At 39.7% G+C, this 14,627-nt stretch overlaps 4 protein-coding genes across 4 annotated transcripts; 2 read left to right on the top strand and 2 right to left on the bottom strand.

Annotated features, from left to right (window-relative positions):
- Positions 1-510: 510 nt before the first annotated feature.
- Positions 511-2,101, bottom strand: FOMMEDRAFT_84175 (WD40 repeat-like protein; the record flags this gene model as incomplete). The annotated part of the gene is made up of 3 exons (XM_007266059.1): positions 511-1,062; positions 1,146-1,787; positions 1,841-2,101. 3 exons carry the CDS (start codon positions 2,099-2,101, stop codon positions 511-513), a joined length of 1,455 nt encoding a protein of 484 aa, XP_007266121.1.
- Positions 2,102-2,658: 557 nt separating this feature from the next.
- FOMMEDRAFT_155664 (uncharacterized protein) lies at positions 2,659-3,888 on the top strand (the record flags this gene model as incomplete). The annotated part of the gene is made up of 1 exon (XM_007266058.1): positions 2,659-3,888. One exon carries the CDS (start codon positions 2,659-2,661, stop codon positions 3,886-3,888), a length of 1,230 nt encoding a protein of 409 aa, XP_007266120.1.
- Positions 3,889-8,977: 5,089 nt separating this feature from the next.
- On the top strand, positions 8,978-10,997 carry FOMMEDRAFT_133765 (guanine nucleotide-binding protein alpha-2 subunit; the record flags this gene model as incomplete). Its single annotated transcript, XM_007266057.1, has 9 exons — positions 8,978-9,091; positions 9,226-9,273; positions 9,495-9,790; positions 9,845-10,112; positions 10,209-10,280; positions 10,352-10,423; positions 10,502-10,614; positions 10,696-10,758; positions 10,955-10,997. 9 exons carry the CDS (start codon positions 8,978-8,980, stop codon positions 10,995-10,997), a joined length of 1,089 nt encoding a protein of 362 aa, XP_007266119.1.
- Positions 10,998-11,402: 405 nt separating this feature from the next.
- On the bottom strand, positions 11,403-11,854 carry FOMMEDRAFT_155660 (uncharacterized protein; the record flags this gene model as incomplete). The annotated part of the gene is made up of 3 exons (XM_007266056.1): positions 11,403-11,507; positions 11,652-11,763; positions 11,817-11,854. 3 exons carry the CDS (start codon positions 11,852-11,854, stop codon positions 11,403-11,405), a joined length of 255 nt encoding a protein of 84 aa, XP_007266118.1.
- Between the last annotated feature and the right edge of the window lie 2,773 nt (positions 11,855-14,627).

Here is a 14,627-nt window from a genome sequence, read left to right as displayed (position 1 = left end):
GCACATTGGATTGGACGAAAGGACCAGCGAATAAGCAACCGCAGGACAGATGATGAATTCATAAGTTTGCAAATGAAACACGTAGTTCAGCTCATCGTATGCCCAATCGGAGAGTAGAAAACTAAAACAAGAACGCACCAATCGCATTTGATCCTTCTTGACGCTAGACGCCATAGCGAGGAGTTGAGAGTCGTGGTTAAAGCGGAGTGTCGAAATGGATGTCGTGAGGTTCTGGAGTGTCTTCTGGGGTTTGGGTGTCGAAGATGATGGTGATGGTGAATTTGCTATTGGAATTGAGGCATCCTCGCCGTAAACGTTGACCAAGCCTGATTTTGACCTGCGTTGAGACAAGATGAGTAAGTTATGCTTTACGCTTCACATCTTGCATCGGTGGAAAAGCTATGCAACTCCGGCAGAAGGCGAAGTGCAAGAAGTAAAAGGGGGTAAGTTGGGGGAGGTGGATGGAAGGGGAGGAAGAGAGGGGAAATCGGAATGTTAACGAAACTGAACTTACCCGATGCTCAGATAACGGCCGCTGGTATCTCCGCTCATGACTGTCGTACCATACCCACCTTCCTCCTTCCATCGCCTTACGCATCTTCTCTCGCCAATGTCCCATACATACACCTCCGCATCGGCACCGAGTGTTAGTAGCTCCGGATGTCCGCTAATACTATTATGCCCTGGATGGCGATTCCACCATAATGCCTGGACGCCAGAGTTCATCTTGACGTTACCTATGACCTGTGCGCCACCCGCACGCCAGTCTACCAGATGGATGTAGCCGCGCCGCCCGGCAACTGCAAGGATCTGACCCGATGGATCGAATGCGACGCGTTCCATACCCAAGTCCACTGCTTTTGCAGACCCGTGTGCGGGATTGGAACCCCAGAGTCCACGTGGAGATCGTGCTATTGCGCCTGACTGAAGGTCAATTGTGTAGTAGAATGGTCGCGGACCGGTGAGGAGGATGGAGGAGCCGGCGGGGTGGAACTCCGCATGAGTGATCGGTAGTTCAGGGATGTGGACTGTTTGGAGGTGAGGGTTTGTATGTCCGTCAACCTAGATAAATGCACAGTTCAATACACAATTTAAACTCAGATGAGAACAATTTGGGTGCTATACAAGTGTTGAGGAAGATTTACAGTGAAAAGTCGGACCCGTCTATCCGTGCTCGCCGTCATGAGCACCGGAACTCGCGGAAACGGATGGAATGAAAGCGCTTTGATTTCGCCCTCTGCCTTCGCACTTTGGTTTACATCTCGCAATCTCTCTACACCAATCATCCCCTTCTCTAACCTCGTCTCACGCTCCGTCGACAGAACACCGTCTGTCCGAGTTAACAGATCCTCAATTTCAACATCACTCGCACTCCCCCGTCTCCGTTTTGTCCTATGTTCTTCGCGTACCCTCTTCCGAGCCTTCGCGGCCCACTCAGGTGCAGGGTTAATGCGTTCGAACTCGCGCCGGAGACGTGCTTCGTATTGTGTTCCACCGACAATATCATCGGACGGCGCATCGCGGAGTTTTCGGAGACGTTTTGTTGTCGCGAGTGAGACGCTCAGAGTTGCATCGTCCGGATCCATCCACGCAGCCTTCTTCTTGGATGATTGTGTGAGTTGGGAGAAAAGTTGGGACTTTGGTGGAGATGCAGTATCTTCATTGGCTTGGGGTTCTTCGTTTTCTTTTTCTGAGTTGCTTGAATGCGAATTAATATCGTCCTCGTCCATGCCAAAGTCTGGTACTCCATCCTGAGCATCTGGATGTACATCATCTATAAAGAAAAGCTGCGAGTCACAATATAAGAAGCATTTTCTCGACAGCCCAAATATCAACTCACGTCCGCATCCTGAAGGTGTTCCAAAGCGTTTCCTGTCCCATCTTGAAGGCCTTCATTATCTTCCTCTTCATCAGAGACTAAAATAACATTTCCTTCACGCCCTTTGCCTTTTCCTATGGGTTTGAAATCCGTGCCGAAGAGGAGACTTTCAAGTCTTCGTTCTTCGTCGTCCTTCTCGGCATCGCCATCCAAGTGTCGTACAGTGCCTAGAGGTTGAACACTTTGTTCTGTACGGCGCTTTTTTCTTTCATTTTTGACCATTTGAATAGCCCTGATTGTGCTGGGATGTGTCGAGGACGGGGTATGACTGACGGACTATTGGCATTTCTCGTTCTCAAATTTACATGAATGCAGATCGACGTTTCCTAGTTAGTCTGATATCACACGTGACCCAGACGCGTCTATGCGTCTCGACTCGACCAACTCGACGTGTGCGAATGTTTTGCTTGTAAATTCAACCCACCCGGAACAACGGGAATCCTGTCGTATTCTTCTAACAGTATCAATCAAATTGCAAGATATAATGCGGTACACACCCTCTCAGTAAGCTCTTTGTCTGAGCAGCTTGAACAACGCACAACCTTGTTTGATATCAGCTTTCAGAACGACGAAATGAGCCATTGTCCTTTTACTAATAAAAGATGGACTGTTCTTTCACCATCTGCAACCTTGTTGCAACACGGCAAAGGGATCACTAATAAATATCATCCATTTCTCTACTGACGGTACACTACCACTATCCAACTTCTGCACGCTGCTAACCATCGCTCAATAACTCTTTCTTTGACCGGTGCGCTGAGGCGCTCTAATAGGTCAGCATGCATATAAACCAGCTACCAGTAGAGATTCTCCGCATAATATTCCTAAATGCTCTGCCGGCCAGGGACGAAATGTTGAAGGGGGAAATACGTCCTATTTATTCCATCTCGACACCACTCTACATCTCGCACGTATGTCGACATTGGAGTAGAGTATCTCTTGCGTATGGCGATCTGTGGTCGCACCTCTTCATCAAATACTCCAGTCACGAGGAGAACAATTGGAGCGCGAAGGCGCCAGAGATCTTCACTGAGTGGCTCGAGAGGACACGCGGAGGGTTACTTAACTTTACGATCCATTGCTATCTAAAGGACGGAGAGGGGAGCGAACATCGCGCTTTTCAGTCCATAATTACAAAGCTGCTTTCGAAGCAGAAACAATGGCGGGACGTTGATTTTTCGTGGCGTTGTATCAAGGTCTATTCAGACTTTCAGGGAATTCATGCGTCTAAGATGTCCAAACTTGTGTCTCTATCGCTGAGCCATGAAATAATCAAACAAGATGAGACAACGGTAATCTCGCACATTAATGTTTCGTCGTCTCCGAAGCTTGCGTTTCTAACGCTCTGGGGCAGTTGCAATCTGTTCTTCGATCCTGTTCATGCATTGGACCTGCCTTTCTTGAGGTGGCTTTCTTACTGTGGCAAGCAGGAAGGTGATCACAATGGAAGACTTATATTCACAAGCTTCATTCAAAACGTTCTCCCTCCCTCAACTGTCTTGGAAGTGACTGGCTTCGTTGCACATGAGGACACTCTCGTGCCAGCTCTGAGACTGTTGACTGCACTGGAGGAACTCCGTATCAGCTTTTATTGGGGGTTGACATCAGAGTTATTTAGAGTGCTTACCCCAGATCACCACAATGGACAAGAGTCAAATGTCATCATATGCCCTTCTCTTAGGAAGCTCTACCTTATCAACGTCAACGACCTTTATGTTCCTGATGTTCCCGAAGTCCAATTCCAATTCCAAAGCATGGCCGAAACGGAGACGGAAGGCGAAACCGAGTACGAGGAATTGACGGAAATCATGGATGAAAATGGAAGCGAAAGCGAATATGTCGAACCCTGGGATGAAGTTCAGAATGAAGAAATGGCAGAACAACAGCGAGCAGCTCGTGCTGAATTCTTCGGTGCCTTATGTACTATGGCGGAACGGCGACACAACCTTCTGAATACCCAGGTCACATATGGTTCTACCATGATGATGAATCAGGATGGCTGCACTTGATGACTGAACTCATAGATTTCTTCCATTGTGATAAAATCATCAAGGAGTGGTACAAAGGATTAATTTGTATTGAAAGCTCACTGACAGGTGACAAGCCTCCTAATCCTACAGACTTGTGCAGGATTGCAACTTCACTCCCTCATTGAAGCTGTAAGAGCCAACTAGATAAATTGTACTGTTGAGTACTTCTTACATGCTACAGAACTTATTAGATAAATAAATGTTAGAACATATAAGAAGCTGAGAGATGATTGATTGTGTATTTACTTTGATTGTACATAACCATTCAGGCCTAGTAACAAAGGCAGACCTTCCACCTGGTTTTGATTTTCTACAGATCAAAGCAATGTTTAATTTCCTCTTTTAAATCTAGTCAACCAATAATAAGGTGTACTATATACACTGTGACAGGTCTATACATATATAAATCCATGATTTCTTGCTTGTCTGTTCCTTAGTACTGATTGTTTATTACCTCAATTTGTAATTATTTGATAAAGATGTAAAAAGGACTTGGTCTATATGAGTATTATTGAGTAAGTTGTGTAACAGTACAAAGCTTCTACTCACATAAGCTGAGCTCTCAATTCAAGGCATACAAAGTTGTAGCCTTATAATTACTTACTCTTTTTTTGTACTTTCATATTCTCTAATTATCTTATCTGTTGTTTTTTACAAATATTATACTATATACATATACTAACTATTAATACAATACAGTACTAAAAAGAGGTATCTATTATAAACAAAAAAGGGAGTTATTCACAGTTTGCTCAAAATTGTTCTTTAGGTTTGCTTTATTTGACTACATTAAATCATGACTCTTTAATTTTTTCTCTTTTTCTCCTTTCTTTACCTTTATATTGTAAGAAAGTAGTAATACTCACATTTATAATTTATATAGTTAATACCTTTCTTTAGACTGTATATATAGACTTTATTCTAATTTGAACAATATTACAATTGCCTTCTAGTAGCTTTCAAAAGGACAGAATGTACTACTTTCTTTTAGACAGAGAATACTCTACCCTTTTAGTAACTGTAAACTTATTAGTATTAGACTAAAAGGTAAAGTTTATAAAAACTAGTAATTACTCTATTAAGAGAGAACTACAATTATTCTAACTATACTTACTCTTAGTATTAGTTATTAACTTAATAATTGTCTTTATAACTAATATACTAAAGTGTAATAACAAGCTAATTTAAGTATACATAAGTTAAAACACAATATTCTGAAAAAAGATATTTTTATATTCTCTACTAGTAAAGGATAAAATACTAAGAGAGGAGGAAAACTCTAATTATTCTATTTTAATACTATTCTACATTTTGTATATATACTAACATTAGTACAAAGTGTCTCTTACATTTAGAGGCTTATAGTTACATCTCTTTATTAAATAATTTTACTATACTTGTAAAAGTAAGGAAGATAACTAGAATAAGTATATACTAGAAATCTTTACTAAGTAGCTTAAAAGGACTTGTAAATATTTATTAAACTTTACTATTTATTATTATGTAAAAGGTAGAGACAAAAGAAAACATTGTACTTTTGAATACATTATTATAACTTTGCTTTTTGTACAGTACTATTAGTAGAATATTAATTTTAATAAAATTGTGTTAGAGTTTCTTCTAACTTTTAAGAAATAAATATGTTTAATATATCTAATCTAGTATTACTATTATTAAATACTAGTATATTTATGTTTAGTAAAGAGCTAGTATATTTATGTCTGATAGAGAGATAAGAATAATTGTTAATGTTTTATTATTTAAAAAGCTTGTGTTTTTAAATACAAGTAATTATATTCTTATTTATAATAAAGGTAAGGAATTATCAAACTTAACAGCTTTACTTACAGAAGAATTATTAACTTTCTGTAGTATGTTAAACTTATGTCTCTTAAAATGTTTCTCTTACTATAATAATAAACACAAAAGAGGAAGACTAATCTTTTTAGAGTTTATTTAAAATTACTTTTTACTTTTAATAGTTCTAAACCTTTATAGACTTATTATATACAAGAATACACTTGTACTAGTTTTAAAACTACTAACTATACTTAAAAAGCTTTATATTTATCTTTAGAATTTAATACTAAAATTCTTTTACATACTTATACTTAATAAAAGTAGTAACTAAAAATCAAATTCTATTATATACTCTTCTCTTAAAAAACTCTATCTCCTTTATATTAATAAGTCTAATAATAATAGAAAAATTAAGATCTAGAACTTAGACAAGATAGAGATAAATAATAGAACAAGTATAAGAAAGACATGAATACTAAAAACAAAATAAACAACAAATATAAAGATACTAGACTTAGTACTAAAATTTAACAAAGTAAAGTATTTAAACACAAAACATTATATTATCTTACTTTTGTTAATAACTTTTATACTATAGTAAAACAGTAGTATGTATACTTAAATATTTTAAACTATATATATATTTATAGTAATAAAAGAATAGAGTAGAAATTACTTTCTAACTTAATATAATAATTATAAATATGACAAAAAAGTTATAAAGAAAGAGTTTATACTAAACATTTGTGTTAAAAGCTTACTAACAGGTAACAAGCTATTTTATCCTTAATACTTATAATGTTACTCTCTCTAAGCTTGTAAAGGCTAATCTGACAAATTGTAATGTTAAATATCTTTACTTGTTATAGTACTCATTTAATATATAAATAAATACTAGAATATATAAGAAGTTAAGAGAAGAGTAACTGTGTACAGTATACTTTAACTATACTAGTATTATAAGCAAAAGTTGTTACTTAGATTCTAATTTGAGAGATTAAGTAATATCTCTCCTTTTACAATATATTATAGACAGTATTATAAGTTTATACAAATATTAATCTATAATGTAAACCTTAAAAGAATAAATTCATTCTCTTTATATTTTTTACCTGGTCAAAGTACATAAGGTACAAACTAGGTAATCATACAAGGTAGTACAACTTTAAGTATTAGTTATAAGCCTTATAGTGTATCTGACTGTCAGTACTTTTCTGATTGTCTTAAGGTAGGTAGTATAAAGGACTGAACATACTGAACTGTATTAACATTGTTAGTATTATTTTATTATTTTCTTAAATCTTTTTAGTCTGAGAAAGCTAAAGTAGAGTTAGTTTATTACTACAGTTGTGAGCTAGGCCTCTAAGAGAAAGGAAGTATACATAATATACTATAGCAGACTAGTTCTATTCTAGTGAAGATTTCACTCACTGTGTTTAAGACATTGTAGGGCAGCATTTATCCATAGTAAGGATAGTAGTTGTGCAATTGTTTATACATAGCACACTATATCAAAACTTAAAGATAGCTACTCTTGGCAGCACAGGAAAGAAATCATGACAAAGCTTACAAGCAGTGTTTTCTTCAAAATCAAAAGTAAGACATCCAGCTAGGAACTTAGTTCTCAGCCTTGAGAGGCCTAGGGAGGAATAAATCGCGGGAATCCGACACCCACAAGAAAAATCATCACCTGTTCAGACTGATGTGTGTTAGTATTAGCGTATCACCTCGGCTACTGAACAGGCGCATATATGCATGTGGTGCGAGGTATTTTGGCTTTGATTTTGAATTAAAGACTTTCCTTGTCGTCAATGTTCGTTCCTCACTTGACTATTTGCAGATGCGGGGAACAATTTGAGTTGAGATTAATTAATATTAGCTTTCGGATGTGCGAGGTGAGTCGACTTGCTTGCCCTTTAACCTTGTTTATTAGTATTGACGGTGAGTTCGATGCTGCCTGTCCCGTGAAATTCATGACAGGACGTCTTGAGTATGTTCGTTCCCCGAGATCCGCGGCATTGAAGAGACGGTGGCGTAAAAGTTTCTGCGATTAATTATTCCTAGAATATTTCATCCAGAGTCAGAGGCACTGGACGAAAGATGAATCTTGGTTTCTGGCGAAAAGGTCGGAACATCGAGATCTTGTGTTTTTGATATGTGGTAATTATTATGGCCGCTGAAATAGATCCTCCATGACGATGCAGAGGCTAGCACAAGTGAGCACCAAGTCCTAGGACCACGCTAGCTCACTGAGCGATAAGAAGAAGAAAAGGAGGAGGATTCTGTTTGAATTACAAGTCAAAGTCAAAGGTGTTGATCTGACGTTCTGGCAAGAAAGGGAGGTACGATGAAAATCCCGCGAAGAGTTCTACGTGTGTTCCGCAGAGAAATCTGTGTGCCCGACAGTTCGGAGTCCGGACATGGGGATGAAGGGTTAATGATCCACGAGAAGAAAGGAAAGCTTGTCGGCTAACTGGCCTTCGACCTCGAGGCTTCTCGCGGGTCCCGGTGTCGAGATTAAGTGCTGTCATAATCCCCGATCCTTTGTATGGATTCATATGAATGAGATGGTGAAGTGTTGTTGTGCTTGTTCAGCCCTCTTTTATAACGCGATTATTATTTTCCACTACCGCCTATGTATGTGTTTCATGTTGATGTGCAACGTGCGCGAATGTCGGTTGGTTCTTGACAAGCGGGAGTTTCGGGAGTAATTTAATGAGCGAGAAATTTTGAGAGAAGAGGTCGTTGAGAGAGAGAGCTGTCAAGGAACGTTGGACGGGGAGCAGGCATGTCTACGTATACATACATGTACAGTTGGATGAGAGAATGACGTTGTTATGTTGTGATTGGAAATACTTACGTGCAGGCGGGGGCGCGGCATTGACCGGTTGAGTACAGGGGCGGCTGCCTGCTTGACAATATTCATCATTTCAACGTCTAAGCGCACTCATATCTCCTCCTCGCACATCTCGTTCTAATTTATTCCTTTCTCTTGCCCTCTGCCACTATACACGTCTTGCTGGCCGCACAGTCGGCGGTGTACACACGGAACTGTGGACGAAGGTGAGACAAAGATGGCATCGTATGAAATTACACGCTGGAGCTTCTTGCTGATGATCATGACTGCAAACAACAGAGCTCAGCTCTATTCCGCACCCCTTTCAAACTCTCACACACCTAACCTTACCTCCCTCGTCGTTCTGGAGACACTCGCGCTGTCTTTCTCCACCGTCGTCGAACACCCCCGAGCGTCCTGTAAATAGCGGAAATGGGTGCGTGTATCTCCTCAGCAGGCGGCGTGTCCGAGGAGGAAAAGGCGAAGCATCGTGAGGCGGAGCGGCAGCTCAGAGAGCAAAAAGTAAAGCTTGACAATCAAGTCAAGGTGAGTACGAGAAGCACACACTTATCTTCCAATGCTATCCTCGTCTATCTCTATCTCGGGCCTACCCACCTCCCAATCCAGTGCAAGTCGAGCCAAGAACGCTTCTGCTGACTCCATCGTGTTTGCGTTGTTAGGTACTTCTGTTAGGATCTGGAGACTCCGGAAAGTCGACCGTCCTCAAAGTGCGTGTCTTCATCTTGATCGACTTCGCGTCTTCCGTGGGCGATGCTTGCTACTCTTGATGCCACCACGTCTATCTGCCCAACGATCTCGATGGCGTGTTCTGAGCATTCAGTCGCCCACTGAACGCAGATTCGAGTGGCATCAAGGCGTTCAAACCTTTCAGGCACATGTACACTTCTGATCGGCTCCTTCTGACTTGCGTTGTTTTCTGCCACTTTAGCAAATGCGACTTATACACGACGTACATTTCTCACCACAAGAATTCGAATTCTATCGACAACTAGCGTTCAGCAACATTGTACATGGCATGAAACAACTTCTCGAGGCACTCGAGGACATGGAATTAAAATTATCGGAAGAAATGGAAAAGAATGCTGAAATACTGGATGAACCACCAGATGTGAAAGATGGACAAGCGTTCCCGATGGAGTACTACGAACCTCTAAAAGAGTTATGGGCGGATGAAGTGGTTCAGAAGGCATGGCACCGAGGGAATGAAGCTGCGTTGCCCGACAAGTGCGTCTGTCTTGCTTCATAGTTTTCCCGGACATTAACCCTAACGTGTTCTAGCCTTTCCTATTTCTTCCTCCATCTTGAACGAGTATTTGCCAAAGACTACTATCCGACGGAACAGGATATCATCCGGTGCAAAGCTCGGACAATCGGCATTACCGAGACAATCTTTAAACTCCGGTCGCATGAGATGCTCATGGTTGATGTTGGTGGGCAAAAGAGCGAACGACGAAAATGGATACACTGTTTCCAGGATGTAACAAGTATACTCTTCCTCGTAAGTTTGAGTGGGTATGATCAATGTCTGGTGGAAGACAAGGACGCGGTAAGTTCTCGGCATCACCTTCGAATTGATACCAGTAACTTATCTACCTGTCGTCTTTCCGCGGTGCCGACGGAACTGCGATGTATCCTTTATTAGAACCAAATGCAAGACGCAATGACAATTTGGGACTCCATATGCCACTCACAATGGTTCCGACAAACTTCTATTGTGAGCGCTCTCCCGCACTCTTGATGTTCTTCTCTTACAGGATACGCTCTCACCACTGTGTGTTTTTACAGATTCTGTTCCTCAACAAAGACGATATTTTCAAAGAGAAGATCAAACACTCTGACATCAAGAACCATTTCCCTGTTCGTGAATGGCCTTATTTTAACTCCTGTCCATTAGCGTTCAGTCTGACATTAACTTTTTTTCCTTGTCCCGTGAAGGACTACGACGGCGAGCCCGGAGATTACAATGCTGGTCGTGATTACTTCAGGGCACGATTCACTAAACTTTCTCGCAAGTCGGGCCAGGCCCGTGAGCGAGAAATCTACGTCCAGTGCGTACTGTGCTGTTCTCTTTCGCTTGTCACAATTATACTACGTTGATTGGTTTGTTGGCTAACTGGTCACCCCACAAGCTTTACGAATGCTACGGATACGGCGTTATTGCGAGTAGTTATGGCAGCAGTCGAAGGTATGCGGTATTTCTCATTTCGAGTGTCAATAAGCTCGGCGTCTGATGCAAAGTTCTTCTCCCGCTGTTCCTTGCTCATGCTATTTCACATGCAGAGTGAGTCCAGTTCTCTTTCCCCTCTAGGTTCCCACCGCTTCAATAATGCATTGCTCAAATTGTGCTCTTGTCGTTTTTCGCCGCTTATCGTGCTTCGTGCCAAATAGCATTGCGCTCCGTGGCAATCTCACCAAAGCCGCTCTCATCTGATCACAAATGCGATGCGGTCATCCTCACCTTTCATCATTCTTCTTATTCTTGTTCTCCCTGCACGCAATTGTTACAGAGATACGCTGATCTATGCCCCACGGAGCAATTGGTTAATGGATGGTTCTTGGTTATATTCTTACGATCAACTTTTTCTTTCTTCCTTTGTCCATGTTGTCCTATCTATTGATTATGGAGTGCTAACGGAGTTTCTTTTTTTATCCATCTCCTCTCGCTTATCTCCATAATCGCTCATCTCTCACTCGCGCTTAAATGGAACAAAATATAAAAAATATCAAATCAAAATGTACATCTATGGCGGTCTTCCGGCTCGGAAATCGCGTTCTGTACAACCCGCCAACGTAAATCGTTAACTCAACCCTATCGTTTGAAATCAATTTCTGCAAATTATCTGTACGCTTCGCCTACTGCTACGCGCGCATCGGCTACACCTTCGCTTATAACAGCACCATCATAAGCAACAACGTATGTCCCTCTCTCCATTTCTTCCATCTGCAAATTCTACCGTCAATGTCGCTTGATTACTGATCCTGACCCTTTTTTGCTTTGTCCCTTGTATTCAATTTTTGGAACGTCTAAATTTTTTTGGGTTTGGCTTCTTGGACTTCTTCTCGTTGTTCCGTTGGGTGTGTGCACCTGTGCTTCTGGACTGGACGGATGGACGGCGATGTGTGGGCATGACATGCTTGGTGCGTGCTGGATGTGCTTCTCGACGTTCCTCGACCTGCCATCTGTGGACTCGCGCGTCCTGTGTCGCGGCTCGGCTATCTGATGCTTCTTCTTTTTCAACTTTTATTTTACTTTATCTCCTCCGTTTTGCCCTTGCGCTTTGCCGTCATTTGTTTAAATCTCGATTTTTTCCGATTAACGCTCGCGTTTGTTTGTTTTGTTTAAATTGCATCCGCCGACGGTGCGGGTTGCGATGGGATCGTGACAAGTAGATCCGCAAAATCCTTTTGTGAGCGGAGACATATCAACAATCGAGGGTGGAGCTTTGGATGGATGGATCATGGATGGATGCATTTTACGAGATGCGGGACCTGACTGCGGGATGCGCGTCCAATCGAATTGAATGTAGCTCCTTGACGGTGCCTTTTTTCTTCATCTCCATCTGTTTGCTTACTTGCTGTTTGGCTTGTGGCGGGACTTCTACACTTCTTTTCGTGCCTCGGAAAGGCTCTGGACCCTAGTATAACCTCCACTCCGCACTCATACGGTGAGACGGCGTGCGTGAGCAAGTTAATTGTTCTTCTTTCTCAGCGCGATCTGGGACCTGTTGTGCCATTTGTGGAACTACTTTCCCTTTCCTCCCCTCCTCGTTCTTTTATAATTTCTCCCATCCCCCCTATTGTCTGCGTTGTTCCGTTGCTATTTTGGTGCCGAGGTGCACTCGCGGGAGTATAACCTATAATTCCCGTGACGGGATCAAGGTGAACTCTGTCTCCGAGTCGGCGCTACTTTTCTTTTTGTATGCGGGCGGCATTAGCGTTTCCTTCACGACAATGTTCGTGTATTCTTCCTTTTTACTCTCCTCCGCTCCGTACCCGTACCCGTGCCTGCGCGTCGTATCCATTACTATTTCCTACATGTGTACATCCGCTCCACCACCCCTTCTTTCTAATTATTCTCCCGTCTTTCTCTTTCCGATATCGAAAATGTGATGTGGGTGACGTCGTTTTATTTGTATCCTCGACACTGCTATCAATATCTTCTTTCTGATCCCTTTCTGTCTTCTAAGCTTTCTTGTCTTCCTACTTAGCAGTAACTCTTGTGTCACGACAAACATCTGCTATCTCTCTATCACTCCCATCCCCTATCAACTCGTATTACCACCATTACCCAACACCTATTAGTTTCAGTTTCTTCTGAACCCTTTCTACGTATATTACTATTCCTCCGTAGTGTATTATCTCTGCTTGTTGTGTTAGTTACATACATACATGATGATCTATCTCTGACTTTATTTCTGTCTCAGAGGTGAGTTGTGAGTGCTATAATAAGGTCCTAGATCTAAATGATGTCTTCACACACAGATCTACTTATGAGTCAATATGTTCTAAGAAGATTTGTACAACAGTACCATTAATGTACTACTTACTCACTTTATTACAGTATTTATTACCTTTTTGAGTATACTATACTCTAAGTTCATCTGCCAGTTCTCTAGTTTCTAGTCTTTTTTATTCTCTTGAGCTTCTTAACAAAAGAAAGGTACAATATGTTCTAACAGAATACAGGGACATAGAGAAGTGTTAAAGAACTCAATTTCTAATAGAGTTGACTGGTATGTATGTACTTGTTAATTGATCTCTTAGTTCCTTAATGTCTTGCTAGCTTGTTTGATCCTACCATTTGATTTGATTTGGATTTTTAGCTTGTTAAGATTAATTTGTGTGTTGGAGATTTTGTAGAGTAGATTGGATGAGAGTTTTGACTACTCTCTAAATAAGCTAGTTCAGACATCTTATCTTATTACATTACTCTTTTTAATTAGACACAAAATACAGTACACTACTATTTACTATAAAAGAATAGAAGAGAATAAGGATAGTATACTAGTATTAGTTTAGTATAGTTAATTAAACAAAACAAACCTGAACAATAAACTTTAAAAAAGAAATTCAACAATGTAGTATTAGTATAAATAATATTATATATACTATGTATACTTATTATACTGTGTATTATATAACTTATTAGAGTAATCTTTTACAGTCTAGTACAAAACATTACTAAATGTATTATATTTTACTTAATTTTAAATAGACTGTAACTTTAGTTAGTAGTCTTAAATACTAAGATTTAGTCAATTTATATATATATTAGTTGTTTCTTAACTTTAATTATGTCTAGTATTTATTAATATATTTAATAAATTCTACAGTATACAAGAAATCTTTAATCATGTAAATCTGTCTGTTTAACTCTTATAGATTACTTATAAACAGAGTAAAGTATAGTTCTTATATTTAGTAAATGTTTAGAATAAGAAGACTTAATACTGAAACTTTTAATACAGATCTACTCTATAAGCTCATCCTTTATAGCTTTTCTATTATACTAATAATTGTTACATTTAGTTTGAAAGGAATTCTATCTTAAAATGTTTATTATTAAGAACTTATATGTGACTCAAGGTATTCAGAAATTTGTACTACAACTCTACTATAATATATAAGTTATGTATAAAAGTAAGATAGACTAATAGTCTGTGGTCAGATAGTCTACCAGTTTTAACTCTATTCTTATAATAGTTACTTTTGTGATTTTTATTATTAATTTCCATTTATTCTCTAGTTCTAATTCTGTTTTCTACCTTTATATTATTCTCTCTATTACTTTCACTTTCAAAATCATAAGAATTATTCACATTAAGTAAGCAGAGTTTCCTGAGAGTAGAGTATATAACAGAATTTGAGTTTTAACTATAATAAGCATTTAGAGTAAGCTCCTGAAAGAACTCTAGTGTTAAATTCATTATATAAATATAGAGTTCTTTAAGTATAGTTAACAGTCTTAGAGCTAGGATAAGAGTATTACTGTATCCAGTACTCTCAGTCACCTTTAAAATTGTTAAGAGAGGAAGAGCTGCCTTTCAAGGAAAGTAGTACA

This window comes from Fomitiporia mediterranea (genome assembly GCF_000271605.1).
Source record: "Fomitiporia mediterranea MF3/22 unplaced genomic scaffold FOMMEscaffold_5, whole genome shotgun sequence".
NCBI lineage: Eukaryota > Fungi > Basidiomycota > Agaricomycetes > Hymenochaetales > Hymenochaetaceae > Fomitiporia > Fomitiporia mediterranea.
This window is presented reverse-complemented; position numbering and strand designations above follow the sequence as displayed.